General features: G+C 38.7%; 3 protein-coding genes across 3 annotated transcripts in view; all 3 read right to left on the reverse strand.

Moving 5' to 3' along the window:
* The window catches only part of nup93 (nucleoporin 93), a 36406-nt gene extending 27346 nt beyond the window's left edge, over window positions 1–9060 (reverse strand). Inside the window, exons 1-3 of the mRNA XM_023281904.3 lie at window positions 8900–9060; window positions 7244–7426; window positions 6236–6353 (exon numbers count right to left, since the gene is read on the reverse strand). Of these exons, the coding sequence (XP_023137672.1) occupies window positions 6236–6353; window positions 7244–7422 (297 nt within the window). The 5' untranslated portion in view covers window positions 7423–7426; window positions 8900–9060. The remainder of the gene's footprint in view (window positions 1–6235; window positions 6354–7243; window positions 7427–8899) is intronic.
* Window positions 9061–10917: 1857 nt separating this feature from the next.
* Window positions 10918–11989, reverse strand: steep1 (STING1 ER exit protein 1). Its single transcript, XM_023281901.3, has one exon. It carries the CDS (start codon window positions 11826–11828, stop codon window positions 11151–11153), a length of 678 nt encoding a protein of 225 aa, XP_023137669.1. The 5' UTR covers window positions 11829–11989; the 3' UTR covers window positions 10918–11150.
* Window positions 11990–12524: 535 nt separating this feature from the next.
* mt2 (metallothionein 2) lies at window positions 12525–13471 on the reverse strand. Its single transcript, XM_023281902.3, has 3 exons — window positions 13336–13471; window positions 13154–13219; window positions 12525–12759 (listed from the first exon to the last, which is right to left on the reverse strand). Exons 1-3 carry the CDS (start codon window positions 13358–13360, stop codon window positions 12668–12670), a joined length of 183 nt encoding a protein of 60 aa, XP_023137670.1. The 5' UTR covers window positions 13361–13471; the 3' UTR covers window positions 12525–12667.
* Window positions 13472–16710: the final 3239 nt, after the last annotated feature.

Consider the following 16710-nt stretch of genomic DNA (forward strand, 5'->3'; position numbering starts at 1 on the left):
TATAATTGCACTTAGATTTGCAGTAATCTGTGAATGTAGCAGACAGATGAAAAATGCAGATAAATAGAAATGAAACATTTTTGTGGTTTAAGTTTTTACTCCGTCGAGGCTCTGCCTCCTTGGAGGAGGAATAACCTAAACAACAAAAATATCTCTTTTAATAACTTCATTATAAACTTTGTTTTTTAATAAATTACATAAAAATTGATATTCCTATAAAAAGAACCATCAAACTTACACCATTTATCAGACCCAGAAAAGATGAAAACAGAATGAATCTGTGGATTTTCAACTTTCTGAAGCTCCTTGAACTACTTATGCTGATTTTATGTGCCATACAGTGGAAAAAACAACTAAATTCAGGCTTTAAGTCATCAAAATCACTTTTTTCTATATGTCCCATTTTCCTTTTTTTAAAATAAATTTTAAATTATAAACACGTATATGTCTATTCATTGATTCAACTGTCAACCACAATTTTATTTGAATTGAAAAACTTCACTTATTGTGTCAAATATTGCTATTTGACAAAACTGCAATTAATTGCGATTAATTACAAAGCCTGTAATTAATTAGATTAAATTTTTTAATCGCATCCACCACTAATATTATTATTACTTTATTCAGGCCATAAAAGAAAAAAAAAACCACTTAAATAGATCTTGGTCATTTGTCAGATAATATCTGACAAAAGGATGGGATGTAATGTATTATTTGCAACAGACTGAGAAATCCTCATTTAACAAACCAATCTTATTAAATTTGAATAAGTTGCCCACTGTGAAGCCCTAAATCCAGGACTGTGTCTATACAGTGTTCTATAGTAAGATCCTCGCTAATTTGCACTCAGCCATATATACAGACGCATCATTCACACACCACTGCCCTCTGAATGCATGTGTGTGTGGACCCGTGGAGGCATGTATCTGCTCACTCATGCGCAAACATACACACAGACACACATTAATAAATAATGGCAGCACGTGTGCGTTTCCTTTGTGTCCCGTCTATGAACCTCTAGTACTCCAATCCCAACAGCCTTGCATCCTTTAAACCTAAATTAAACAACACTATGCACTGAAATTGAGTCAAGGTGCTGCACGTTAGCAGGGACACAACGATATTACATGCTGGTCCCTAAGCTGGCCTTATTAAGCAGATCGAGTATCAGACAGATGTGACACATGCAGTGAATGCAGTGTTTTTGTCGCTGTCATTATAAAATGTAGTGTTTCCACTGAAGTATTTACCTTTAGTGAATTATGGTGGGCAGTTTTTAATGCCAGTCTCTTCCCTCATGTTACCTTTGTAGGAAAATGACTCCAGGTTGTGAATTACACAGATTTTAAATGTGGAAAGAGAGAGAAACTGTATCAGATTATTACTTTCAACTGGAAGACGCCCTGACTTGAGCAGTGTCTCCTCAAGGTTTCTGCAGTTGGAGGGGGTGAATTAGTATTTTCGGACTGTCTTTTTGAGCTCATCATCTGTGACGGCTGATTTTCTCCCTGCTTGTCATGAATTTGCCTCCTCCATGGCAGCAAAACGCAGTACAGGAGCCTTCAAAACCTCCTGCAGGTTAAACTGACCGAACAGTTTCAGTGCAGATTAACACTCACAATTAACACACCAAAAACACTTGACAGCCAAACAGCATTAAGGCTACAAATAAGGCTGCATTCAAAAACAACATCTGAACAGGAACTTATCTAGTCTCCTAATATATGACAACCTCCACTTTTCTCCCACATGGTCTCAATGAATTTGTTCTGCTAATTTAATTTAGGAGTTGCATGAAGCCATTTAGGTGCTGTTTCCAAGTCTTGAGATGGTAGGGAAATCCCTGATAAGGTTTAAAAAAATTGGTATCTAGAGAGGAAAACTTGAATTAGGCGTCTCTATATCGCAATGGCATGGTGAGGAAAAACAATGTCCCTGGTGAAATTTACTTATAAATAATAATAATATAAAATAGTGTGTTTAGGATTACAAACATTAACTGCAAGAGCTGATTTTTGCAGAATATAAAGTGTTTTATCAGTCATTTTACTAAAACATTTTCTTGCAGGCTCACGCCTTTTCTAATCTTTGTATTGTCTCAGTAATGCAATTTACAAGAATATAAACAAACAATATTTCCTAAACTAGAGGTCAGTCCTACTGGCTGGACATTGGAGAGTCTCAAAATTGTACATGTTAGGGTTTAGTTAGATTGATTTCTGTGCAGAGAAAAGGACACAGGTGACTAGGAAATAATGTTGCACACACAAATTGATAGGTAAGGAATTATTACTCTTTCTAGTATACAAATTAAACTGTATAGATTATTCAGAACATTTTCACTGGAGTCAAACAAAAAAAATCTTTATCTATTACAGAAATGCCATCACACTGAGTATCTGAAACTCCAGCTTTAAGTCCTAAATATCTAAGAAAAAAAATTGTACTTCATTCAAGATATTTTTGTCTAGTCATTGTTTTTCCTGCATAGAGTAGTTTCTGGCAACCCACCCAAAGAAGTTTTAGCCAGCACAATTAGCGAATCACCAGCACCCTAATGATAAGAATAACCAAGTAACCCTCTCTTAAATTAAGGTTTAAATTACTGGATATTTATGTTTCATAAATGGTCAGACATAGCAAGAAAATAAGTTTGGAAAATTAATAAGATAGCACAGACTTATTGCCTTTTTGCCACAGATTGATCGTCCTTACCAATGTGCAGAGTCACCCCCTAAAGGCCCGTTCTGAGCCAATAAAAATCCTGCTAGTCGATTAGTTTTATCAGATTTTCCTTCTTCTGGTGTTTATCAGTGTGAAACAGTACATGAATTTCCTTTTGATATCAAACCTTTAACTACTACACCAATGCCTTTACAGTACAGTACTTTTTTTTCAACGTAAAGGAATACTGTTTGCTTTTTCCCAATTAATGTACTGTGTTGATGTCTTGTAATATCTCAGCACCAATTAACCTCTTTTGTCCTCAGTGTACTTAGTGATATAAAGGGACTGAGACTCCCCCAGCAGGATGTTAAATGGAGTTCTGTTGGAAGAAAGGAAAAAAGCATCCTTCAGTGGAGAGCTTGGCTTAGTCTGACTTCAGAGGTCTTAAATTCAAACAGAGTTTCCCCGTTGTTTTGTTTTCTTTTTCCTGGCTGAGGGGGCCTCCTGAGTCTGCTTATTTTTTTGTCTGCTTGTCATGGAGCCAAACACACCCAGTTAGATTAGACTCACAATTAGTCACAATATGCAACTGTGTGTAAATGGTCTCATCATCTTCATTATACAAGAATTACCCAAGCGCCAGCAGACAGCTTGTTAAATGACTGCTCACCTCTATCAGGTCAGCAAGTTACATACGCCGTGAGTAATCAAAAAGTACAAACATCTCTATTTCCTTTCTTTTGAATTTTGTTGACACTGCTCTGAAATGTTCATTTATCTCCAATGGACATAATTAGTATTTTCTAAATATTTGTATTCGTTTATATATGTAGATATTATATAACAACTTTCAAAATTAAACAGTTCAATACAAAATACAGCACCAAAACATTCTGACATCATAAGGAGCAAAGGCTAATTTCACCACAAAATGTCAGGTATAAAATTTCCTATCTGTGCAATGAGAAAATAAATTATGTATAAAATTAATGCCAATATGATACAACTATCTGGTGTCTTCTCTGAAATGAAAATTTGTAATGCAGTTGGTTCTTATAGAGCAATAAGGGTAAATAAGCAAGAGCAGGGAGTGTGTGAGTGTGTATGTGTGTCCCCACACTGCCAGAAGCTAAGTGCTCTTCCAGTCAGTCAGTCAAACCCACCCAGGTCAGCATACATCCGGCTGACCAAGAAGAATAAAAGAGATGTCGATGAAACAGAGGAGTAAATGTACAAAGGATGACAGCCTGACAGTAACAGAAGAAGAAACACAGAATTATAGAACAAAAACAAAGCGTGAGATGTGTTAAAATGGTGTTCCATCTATGGTTAAACAGGAAAAAGAACAGAAGAACCTGAGAAAGATGAACGACAGACAGAGCATTAAGCAGGGCAGAAATGGGGAAACGAGAGAAAAAAGCTTTTCGAAATACAGTAACTTTTCTGACCCAGAAGAACCGTAATTTAGTACTCAATGTTAAAAGAATACTGTGCAGATTTAATATTGCACTTGCATAACTTTGGCAGACTCAAGACTGATTGAAATTAAAGCAGCAACCTTGTGTAAACATTTCCCACAAGACAACTTCACAGTAAACAGTTAGGTTTAAGATTCATGTGTAATATGCTAGTAGGTGCAAATGTAGCCTCAAGCCACTAGCCTGAAGGAAAGAAAGGAAAGAAGCTGTATAGCACTGACCCTATACGTAGGTCTGGTTAGCCCAGATTAAAAATTCCCAGCCTCCTGACCAACAAATGCTTAGTCAAGTGATATCACTTCAGGCAATTTATCAGACTTCTCTTCTTAGCCACAGTTAAAGCTGCTCACCAACAAGTTTCAGAGACAAAAATAAATTCCCTGCCTGTGCCTTCCTTAATGTGAAAAAATACTAACTTTCAATCAACTACAAATGCAAAGATTTCCACAGTTCAGCTTTAAAGCAGCATGCACACCAGTCTGACATAACAATCACAGAGAATTTAGAACCAAAATGCTAAACAGGATCAATTATATACACTGCCATTCAAAAGTTTGGGGTGACCCAGGCAATTTCATTTTTTTCTATGAAAAGTCACACTTTTATTCATGTGCTAACATAACTGCACAAGGGTTTTCTAATCATTAATTAGCCTTTCAACACCATTAGCTAACACAATGTAGCATTAGAACACAGGAGTGATGGTTGCTGGAAATGTTCCTCTGTACCTCCCTATTTAGATATTCCATTAAAATCAGCTGTTTACCGCCAGAATAGTCACTTACCACATTAACAATGTCTAGACTTTATTTCTGATTAATTAAATGTTATCTTCATTGAAAAAAATACTTTTCTTTCAAAAATAAGGACATTTCTAAGTGATCCCAAACTTTTGAACAGTAGTGTATGTTTCGCCTTCCTAATACGGGTGAGAAAAGTGGATAAGCACCGCTATTTAACTCTACAGGCATAGTTTGGTATTAAGGCCCAACCAACTAATCAGATCACAGAATGTTTTACAAATTATTAGTATCAGTGAAACTTGGCTCTGATAGTGGTCGATGACAGAGCATTCTCCACCTGTTACGCTTGGCTCTACATCATTATCAATGTGTACCTGAAATATTTTATATTTAAATGACAGTTACCTTAATATAAGATAGCTTTATTCATCAAGCAGGTACATGATGAGGTTGTTGCTTATAACATTACTACCATATGAGAACACATTCTCTGCTACGAGTGAGCATAGACACCTGTTATTGATTGATTAATCGGTCACCTGCTTTTTCTGCTCCAAACTAACCGCCATACTACAGGTGTTTAAAAATTGGAGATTAATTGATCTCTACTTCAGTGTGACTCCTTGATTTCAGTGTTATTCCTGTTACATGCTTCTACATAGTAAGGTAAGCCATAACCTTAGGTAGGTGCATAAAAACAACAGGGACTCAAACAAGAGCCATAGAAAGTCATCACAATGTGACCATGGCAGTGTCCATGTCCACAATTACCTTCCTCCACTGTCCACAACAGAACAAACAAAAACACCCCTGTAGATCAAGCAGCATACCTGTTTATCCATGTGAAAAACAACAAAACTCTCAATGAGACACCTTTGTGTATATATATCTGTTGCCCCTTTAATCTACACTTCTATAAACCCTCTAGTAAGAAATGTCAAACATTTTCTTCCCCAAACTAACACATTTGCAGGAAATGCTGGGTCTATATTTGGCTTTGCTTGTCGAGGGACAACCAGCAGATTTTATCATCTGTAGCTAATTAACTTTACTTCCGATCTTGGCTACAAACTAAATTAGAATTCTTACTTGTTAATGCAATCTCCCTGCAAGCCAGTTTCTGAGTTTAGAATGTTCAAAGAAAATTTCTCAGACAAATATCATTGATTGGGCGCTACAATATAACTCAAACGGTAGATAATGGATTATCTTTCTGGAGTCTACAAATACCTTACTCCTCAGTGAATATTCCTCCAGTAAATCAATCAATGCAAGCATCAAAAGACCGAATTAGCAGCAATTAAGGAGCTGGCTGGACATATGACCTATTACATCAGTTATTCATACCTGTATGTCAGTGTCTTTGACTGGCTCCAGGGGCTCAAAGGTGGTGGCAGCACTTAGACTTTCCAACCTCTGAGAAATGTGGAAGATGTCTAAACCTCTGGATCCGAGGAGGATTGACCTAGAAGTAAGACAGAAAGGTGGTGAGAAAACCGAGATCAATACTGACAAACAACTGTGGTTGTGCTCAACAACCACTAGAGGGCACAAGAGGCTTGTAGCGGATAAAAGTGTGTACATCTGTCACAGAGGACATGGTAAAGTAGTTTTAAATAGCTGTTTTAGTTTACACTTTATTAAGGGTGACAACTGTCAAATTAAATATTCCATTCATTCGATTGTGCAGTCACATTAAGATTCTTAATATCAAGCTGAATGTCAAATCGTGCATAATCAGTGTAATCTTTGACATGTGGGAGACAAGTTACTGTTGGGGATGCACAATATTGGATATTTGCCCATATTCCAACATTTTCCAATTAATTTTGGTCAATTGCTGATGCGGATATATGCACACATTTTTCCACTTAATTACAGAGAACATAAAGTCTCTCCTGTAGCGGAATCAACATATTATTCCTACTCTTATCATAAAGGCGCACTGGCAGATGCACAGATAAAATGCAATGCTTTACAAATGTAAACATTCATTATGCAAAATATGGAAATCACATGTACAACACGACATAATTATGATGTAAAATTTTTAAACAAAACTGTAAACTTCATCCTATCATAATCTTATCTGCCTCTCAATGTTTATTTTGTGTCGATGCTGATACTTCATACCAAAAGAAACATCACCATCCATATTAGCCTACCAATAATTTGCCAATATCATCATGCATTGCTAGTTACTAGGTTAGAAATAAGTTATTCAACCAGCAAAAAAATACAGTGTTAAATGGCTGTGAATGTCATAATCTGGTAGAAGGGCGATTTAAAACGCACAACAATCTACGTTTTTTCAAACATGCATGAAAACAGCATTGCATTGAACGTGTTCCTTACGCTTTTACATCTGCAGCATCGTGCGAGGTGCGTGTCAGTGTGCGGGATCGAAGCCTCTCTCCTGCCTGTTGGATTTCCTGAAGGTTCCTCTCAACATGCGGCAGCTCAGACACAGCTTCCGTCTCAGCAGCTAACTGCTCTGCCTGCTGGAGCAGCTCCCCAAAACCCTCAGCATCCATATCGCTGGACAAAGATAGAGGGAGAGAGTTTACAAGTGAATACAAAGACAGTAAATGGCTTTTATATGAGACTGGATCTGAGAGACATGGACAGTGCACAGTGATAAAGCTTACATTGTTCTGTCTTTTCACAATGGCAAACTGGAATAAAATAAAGCCACTGCTATGACATTAAAAGCTGAGTTTGAGCTTCCAACTTCCATTCCCAGAGAGAATGTTGTGTTAGGGTTGGACAATACTAGAGCTGCAACTACAACTATTTTCATTGTTAAATAGTGTGTCAGTTGTTCTGAAGATTTATAGATTATAGCTATTAGCAATATAAAATGTAGACAGAAACTGATGAAGAATGCTGATCAATGTTTCATAAAGTCCAAGACAGATCTTAAGTGACTTTTTTTAATCCATAATCAACAGACTTTCAGTTTACTGTAACAGAGTAAACAAACTACAAAATATTCACATTTAAGAAAAAGGAATACAAAAATTAAGCCTTTTAAAAACTCCAAGTGATGAATAGTAATCATTGATAATACTTGACAGCTAATTCATTAATCATTGCAGCTCTAGACAATATATTATAATATAATATAGACATTATTACTATTATATTAGGTAAAAGTTCCTAATCATTTCCACAGAACGTCACTACTGTCTGGTGATGTGTGTCAGTTGTAAACGTCATGTCCTCAGTGACTGAAGGATTTGCAGCTAAAATCTGGAGTACAATAACTTCCTCTGACTTTATATAAACTTGTGTTATGTTTGTCCCACCTAAAATAATGAATAGTGCACAAAAGTGCTACAATTCCTACACTGTGCATTAAATCAAGATTATTTACATAGCAGGTTTAAAACAACCTTAGCTGACCAAACTTCTGTATAGTTTGTAGTACTATCCAAACACAACTAAACCTGCCTACGTATAATTTGTCACCAGTAACATTGATTAACCCAGGTTGGCTGTTTGAACTCAACTCAATCCCTCACAGTGTTAATTCAAGTTTCACTGCTGTCATACAACTTTCAAGATAAAGATTTAAAGCAGATACCATACAAACTATGAATAAAATATGTAATCGGGTGTATAACTGAAACACGGTCATCTTCTGACAGCTGACATCAACAAACTGCCACCTGAAGCGCGCGCATGGTTTTGTTGGCTTGGCGTGAAAATGCTAAAAGTTGGGCAGTTAGCCGAAACTCGCAGCAGCAACAACAACAACAAGACGCCGTTTGAAAGTTAATTTCTGCTGCTGAGAATGAACCCGATAAGAATCATGACAACCACATGTCTGGACTACTTTCTTGGCGCTAGCCTTCCGGCCTAGCTTTGTTAGCATGCTACTATTTAGCCCCAAGTCAAAGTGATTGGCGCTCTACGGAGTTAGCTAGCAGGCTACATTGCTAACGTTGTCTCGTATGCTGGCAGGTGAGTTAAATTAAAGCTTTTTTTTTAGGCGGACGCACTTCATACCTGTTGTGTAGGGCAGGTGAATTTATGGTTCTGCTTGTACTCCTCCAGCGAACGTGTTTACCATAATTAGTACTCAGTTGCGTTCAACATAAAAGCAGATTATTTGACCCGGCACTTCTGGAGTCGATGGTGATTGGACATTACCCGCTCCATGCCCGGAAGTTCTTCTTCTTTGGTTTTAATGGCTAACTACAAACCAACGTTGAAGGAGAATGTTGCCACCTATTGTAGCAGAGTGGATATCATCATGATTTTAACAAAGATATGCTCTGGGAATTAATTCATTCTTCAAATCTTTAATGAAAACGCCCTTTGCACTTAATAATAACTATTGAATAATTATTCAGTAATATAATATGGGCATTCCTTCTCTTCAGACATAAGGACTCTCACAACAGCAGCTCAGTTGCAAACCTAAAAATCATGTCAGATAACAGAAACTAGTCCTTGCCAATCAAGACCCTTTTACTCTCAATGATTATAATATTCCAGCAGCTATTTTGTCACAAAAATCCAACTCAAATTCATAATCAAAGAGCCACCCGTGCACCATGTAGGCAAAAGAAGTGCATTGTCCAAACAAAATCTGTGTGTTTTTGTTGGTTTATTTTATCTAATGCAAGAAAGCAAACAAAAGAACAAAGATTCACTGCTCCTGCTGCCTTCCTTAGGCTCTCACTGAAAAAACCCTTATATTCTCCCAGTAGAAGCTGGGAGAATATAGATTATATATTAATAATATATAGATTATATATTAATTTTTGCATAAACACATTTTAACAATGACAAATAAAAGCTTACATGTGTAGCTCTAAATACTTTTGCTTTTCTATGAGTTGTAGCAAATTTTTTGATCCAGTCTATAAAACACGTTTTCCTAATTTGTCCTGTTTCTGACCTACATTAAGAGTCCAACCTGCCAGTTGGACACTGACCTACATTTAATGAATCACTGTCTGACATAGACATTTATAAACATCTTTTTAATGCATGCCATTTTTGATGTTACATATGACAAATATCAAGATTTTATTAACAAATGATAACAATCTGCAACGTACATTTTTTTTCAAACACCATGTTCGGACTGTTGGCCACCCAATGAATTCTGGATAGGTACCGGTAAACAAACAGACAAATATTTTATTGATTCTGAAGGGAATTTAGGCTAAATTAAGCTGTCTGACTTGGAATTAAAGGCATGTCATGGCAGAAAGAGTTCCAAACATCAACCATTAGACCACCAGAGACAGAATTTTGAGGCAGTGTATTTACAAATGGGTGATAAATTAAAATACAAACTTACAGTATCTTAGCTGCCCCCACGTACTAAGGTGTTGGGGTAACCAGAACAGCTTCACGGTGCCTTGACATTAATTTTCCTGAACTCTACAGGAGGGATTAACACCGTTGTTCCAAAAGACACTCCGTCATCTGATGTTTTAATGATGGTGATGGGGAACAATGCCTAACACAGAGGTGTGAAATATAAGGCGCATGGGCCAAAACTGACCCACCAGAAGGTCCAATATGGCTCGTGGGCTGACTTTCCAGAGGTGAAAATGAATAGTTACTGTTAAAGTATTTAAAGACACTGAACATTACACGATATAATGTGAGTCAGGAGCTTCAGTACGATAGAGCTGGGAGGGGTGGAACCCTATTGTTGAGGCACTGCCACAACTCTTTTGCATTTTTTATGTATAAATTTTATACATTTACAAGGCAGATAAAGGATAACTTCATCTTTTCCTGACTAGTTCCCAGTTTGTGTGGTGCATCAGTTCAAGTGGTCACGATTACCATACAGATGTGGAAAAGAATGTAAATTTAAAATAATTTCTAGATCTTGACAAGTTGTAAAATACTATATTGTTCGGTTTCAGATGCCTGCGACAAAATATTTTGTGCCTTTGTAGGAACACTGTGATCTGTAAGTTGTAATGTGTAAATGATAAGCCAAAGCCAAATATTCAGAATGTGCTTTTCACCCTGGTAAATATGACACAAAGAACAAATGATTTTTTAAAAAAATGTTTATTTAGTCTTTTCATGTTGAATTTATAGTGGAAAAATAAGATCACAAACTAAATCAAAAGTCTAACATTTTACCATCTCAACATGCAGCAACTAAGTCCTGTTTTAACGCCTCAACATGTTGTCCTCCCTGTGTACAACAGGTGGAAGAGGAGGTCTGAGGAGCTGCAGGATCTCCACAGAATTACATTCAGTTTGTCTCCCTCAGTCTCGTCTATTTAAACTGATTATCGATGAGCGTCCCCTTCATCTTCGCCTTCTTGGCTTCCAGCTCAGCCAGCTCCTGTAGCCTCCTCTTGCTCATCCCTTTCCTCTCCAGCTGCTTCTCGATCACCTTGGCATTTTGGGCGTACGAGTCAGCCACCTCCCGGGCCTCGATCTCCTCCTCCTCCTCGTCGATGGTGGACACGGTGACGGAGCTGAACTTGCCCATGTCTTTGGTCCGCTTGGTCATCATCACACGAACCTTTTTGGGAGCCTCCGGCTGCTTCTGGCTGTACACGCTGGTGTTGCCGAAGCCCTGTCCGAACTTAACCACGGCTCCGTCCACTATGAAGGTGGCCGGGTTGTTCTTCTCCTGGTGCTGGTAGAAGAGCAGCAGGCCGCACTTGCCGCACTTCTTGCGGTGCTGCCTCTCGATGCCCTCGGCTCTCTTGATGTACGCGGTCTCCTCCTCCTCCACATTGCAGAACTTGTGAGCGTGTTTGGCCGCATCGATCACCCTGGCTCGGTCCCGGGGCCTCATGGGAAGCTTCTCCAGCTGGCAGTCCAGAACCAAAACCATCTGACCGCACAGACAGTAGTAGACGTGAAGCGGCTTCTCTCCGTCGTCGTACTCCTCTCGGTCTCTGGTGTCCGAGCACACGACGCTTCTCGACACGACCTTCGGCATTTTCGCACGATAAAATGTCTTTAATAACAGCCCGGGGTAACTAAACTTCCTCACTAAAACGCCATAACGTTGGAAAACAAGATTTGTATCAGAAAACTTCCGTCGAACACACAAACAACGCAACACTTCCTATGTGCGTCGGTGATAACGTTCCTATGAGAAACTTTGTGTCTTCTTTAGTTCCGCCTGGCAAGAACACAAGTCAAAATAGATAACCATTTTTATTGCCATCAAAGTCCACATGACCTAACAAAAGGAGCCAGAAATGATTACGAGGGTGATTAGAAATTACATAATTCTATTAAATTACCTTTATATACAGAGACTTGCAGTAGACACATTCAGATTCCGTTTGGTCTAGTAATTTAAATCTTGTACATTTTTCAACCAAGTGCTGACTGTTTGCATTTAAACACATTTGCTGAAATACTGGTATTACTTATTCTGTCAGCATCCACTGTGTGTTGATGCTCTCTAGTTAAGCTAGAGTTTAAGTGGTAAACAAGTTCTACCCTTGAGTTATTTATCAGAACTTAACTATAGTCTCTTCAGTCAAGTGTTTATGGCTTTCAGCTTTGTACACGAGCTTCCTGAGAGTGTAACCTTGATCAAATGACCTCCTGCTGCAGCACATCCTCATTTCATATGTTGAAACCTTACACTCAAGTCAGAAGCCAAAACCAGAGGACACATTGCTTTTCCTTAATCAAACATGTTTATTTTAACATCAAAGACAAGTACAAAACACTATACTCTAGACATTTGCAAGTTTAATGATTCGGTTGGTCACATTGCTCCATCACAAGGGCAGGAGGCGGGATGTTGTTGCTGCAGGCTCCTCACTGACAGCAGCTCGTGTCGCAGGTCTTCCCTTTGCAAACGCAGCCAGAGGCACATTTGCTGCAGCCTGATGGGCAGCAGGAGCAGCAGCCTGCAAAAAATAGGAGCTCAGGTTAGTGTAGGCCACAGTGAAGACAGAAACAAAGCGCCGATTTTGACTGAGCGTTGGCACCAGCCAGTCAGAGAGGACTTATAAACATGCACAGTGTATAAATTAAAGCATTTTGGTGCAAACTGAACTTGAGGGAATGAATGAGAATCTACGCATTTCAGGTGGTAGCTCATTAAACCAATGGGAGGCACCTGTGCAGTGCAATTAATTCAGGAACTACAAATAAAGGCAAAAGAAATCATGCATCACTGGTAGATACTCGCAGGAAATTCTACATGTAGTGGCTTGAGAATAGGGCAAGAAGGTCACCCTGACTGGATTAAGACAAAAAAACACTACATGTGCATTTTGGATGAGGATGAATTCAACTTACTCTTCTTGCAGCTGGTGCAGGAGCAGTCCTTGCATGTGCAGGATGTTGCACAGCTGCATGTTCCAGCTGAACATGGAGACAACACAGATCACATAGGTTAGCAAGAACAATATTATTTGTACTTTTTTTTTTTTTTTAAAGCAAGAATGTTCACAGCTAGACAGAATGATAACAATACTCACTCTTAGTGCACTCGCAAGGGTCCATTTTTTCCAGTAGGTGGGTTGTTCTTCCTCAGAAGGTGAAGGTTCTCGTCTGGTTCTCGAGTCTGAGTGTTGTGATTTCTGGAGGAGGTACGGCGCTTTTATAGCGTCCGGGGGAAAACAGAACCGGGTGCAAAACACGCTCGTGTGTTCATCGGTTAATGATTGCACGGAAGTTTGTGCACACGACGAGCAGCCGGAACACAGAGACTCTGAACCGAGGGCAGGTTGGCGTGTCGGCTGTAGATTATGTAAGACTACCCGGACCCCTATTTTTTGTTTACGCCGAGGGGGGAATAGCAGCTCCGGAATAATTAACGCATTTATCCAGAATCATACCACAGTGTGGGGCTGGGGAGGGTTTAGAGATGTGAACATATGGACACACAAGTTCAACAGTAGTTAAGAATTTCATAGAATACCACGTGAGTTTCAAACGATAATGTTATCTGATACGTAGTCATTTTGTATGATCCTAATGAGGTTAATGTGGAAGAAGGATGTGTGCAAAGCTGACCTGTGCCAATTTTTGCACACGGATTAATAAAATAGTGGGGACATTATGTAAACTGAGGTCAAGGTGCGCTCAGGATACAGATAAAACTGCATTTATGTAATTTAAGCAAAGTAATTTTCATATAAAACTTTGTTCAATGCTTCATCAAGGGAAATTAGATAAATAAAATTTATGTATTCGTCCAATTGTCAGTGTGTTATCTGCATCCTAGATATTTATTTTCTATGTCCAGCTAGTGTTTTCATTTAGCAAGCTATTTATTTCAACGTTTACAGCCCCTTTCTTTCCTTTTAACCTCTACATTTGCTTCCAAATACAAATCAGTTCACTCATTTAAAATCGTTTTTAATATGCTATCTCCTAAAGAATTTACAGGTGACCTCTTAAATTTGGTTATTTAGTTTTTGTAATGGGATTATTATTATTATTATTATTATTATTATTATTATTATGAAGTTCAGATGTTCAAAATAGAAGCATCGCGTATTTTCAGCTCAGACACAATTCAAACAGGCGCTCCTTTGTAATCCCTTCAGTGTTTTCGGATGTGTGCACACGGTACAAACCCGCCTCCGTCTGTCTCTGTTGCTCCGGTCCGCCTGCAGCTCTGCACCCGGCCGGACTCCGTGAGCAAACCGAATAATGTGCTGCCTTCACGTACCGTGTGCAGTGAGAAACGTGCAACACAATAGTGCCAGGAGTGAGTCGCACACTGATGGGTACCACGGATGGAATGCAAATTAGATGTTTGTTTACAACAACAGCGAGGTTTCTTTCAAAATGTGTGAAATAATCAGGATTTTTATGATGAAACGGAGAACGTATGTGACAGAAAAGTTAGTAGGTCGTAACATTCTGGTTTGTCCTGTATCCCCAGAGATCAATAAATCAGACTTTGGTTGTATGGTACTTTTCCTACAGACACACAAAGCTGTTTGTAGAAAATAATAATAATACAAAATTCCACTTCAAATATCCCAATAAATAATTTTGTTTTAAATTAAGGAGTCAATAAGGAAATGTTATAAAGTTATAATTATACTATGATTAAATGCTCTTTATGATTTCAAACTACTGTATAACTGTGACTGTGAACTCATATAACCCAGTGTACCCGGACTTAAAAAAAACTTTTAAAAAACCCAGTGTGTGTACCATCCACAGTCAGCTGGAATATTTGGACGACTATACAAATTATCCCAATTTAAACTGACCAATGACATAGGAAAAGATGAAGAGATGACTTTAACTGATGATATGAAAACCATGCTAACGAAAAGAGAAGTTGTCGCCTCTGTTTTCTCCTCCCACAGAAACATCAAACGGTCCTACAGACCTAGAAGTGAGACCAGGTGATTGGATCTTCAAAAAATTATTAGGAAGAAGTCTTGATCGTCAAGGTGGGAAGGACCCTATCAGGTGTTGCCGGCTACCCCTTCAGCTGTGAGAATCATGGAAAGGTCATCCTGGGTCCATCTGTCGCACCGCAAAAAAGCACAAGTTGGCCTTACAGATTCATAGAGTGAAGTCTGGGCTACAAAGGGAGCTGATAACAATAGGTGCCGCTGTCTCAAACCCAGTGAAGAAACCGTAACTCTTGAATCATTAGGAGTGACACTTGAGCCAATTGCTGCGCTGATAGGACGCCACCACCAGCAGATGAAGAGAAACAACAGGAGAGAAATCAAAGGAGATGGCACCAATGTGAGTTGTACACATGTAGGACAGTAGTTATCACCCAATATTTTGGTTATTGACATTACAGTTCCAAGGTAGTCACTCCATCTTTAAGATAGACCATGTAGATGAACATGACAATTTGTGGTACTAGACAGCACTTCAATTATCCAGACGCCACACAAATCAGAGTTGCTATGTGTGTTCTAAACCTCATTCCACTCCGACCAGCCCCATTCTTATGCCATGGCCTGTTCAAATAAATACCACTTTAAGCGTATTCATAGGAGAAATGTTTGTAACTAATAAGACATACAACATGACAGTGCAACAACAGCATTTCAGTACATAACAGTACAATCTAGACACCCCAATGCATTCTCCAACGTCACAAGTCTGACAAGAGCTGGAGGATTCATGGGCCATAGGTACAGGAAACTGATACCACAAGCACCTCTCTGTGTAGAAAGACGATGCATGAGGACCTCTGACCTAAATTTAGGAAATTATGCAAGTTGTCAGATCACAGTTATGGCAACCTGTGTGGAAAGCTCTTCATGCACACGTAACCAAGTGAATATTTGTTCGACAATAAAACGTCGGCATATTAACCATTGTTATTAATGTTTAATCTGATTGCTCTTAATCTGAATGGCACAAAGGTGACAGTATATGGACTTTCAGATTCCAGTTAGAGCTGTCCTACCAACATGGTCTGGGTATGTGGTAGACGTAGCTACTTCTACCTACCTAAAGATTGGTGTGGGCACTGTCATCTAGCTTACCTGATCCCTGACATCCAAATTTACTCCAGTCTGATATTCTGGTCTCATGCTAGTCATACACAGGTAAAGCAAGACTGAATTTCTTCTGATACTAGGCTCACAACAGTTTTTTCCCGTGGTATGGCGCTGTATATAATGTTCATGAAATCAACAAATTGGTGACTCATGCTGCATGTGGGTCCCCGATGCGATTCAGAATTTGACTTCCCTCCACGATCATCTGAAAGAACTTACAGAACAGATGAAAAGGAGAGATTCTCATGGGGAAAAGGCTGGGACTTGTGGAATTGGTTTAAGCCAGGACCATGGTTTCAGGTCCTAATGAAATTTACCACCTCAGTGATAATTATATTGATTCTATTCTGTCTGTTCACC

Source organism: Amphiprion ocellaris, chromosome 3 (genome assembly GCF_022539595.1).
Source record: "Amphiprion ocellaris isolate individual 3 ecotype Okinawa chromosome 3, ASM2253959v1, whole genome shotgun sequence".
NCBI lineage: Eukaryota > Metazoa > Chordata > Actinopteri > Pomacentridae > Amphiprion > Amphiprion ocellaris.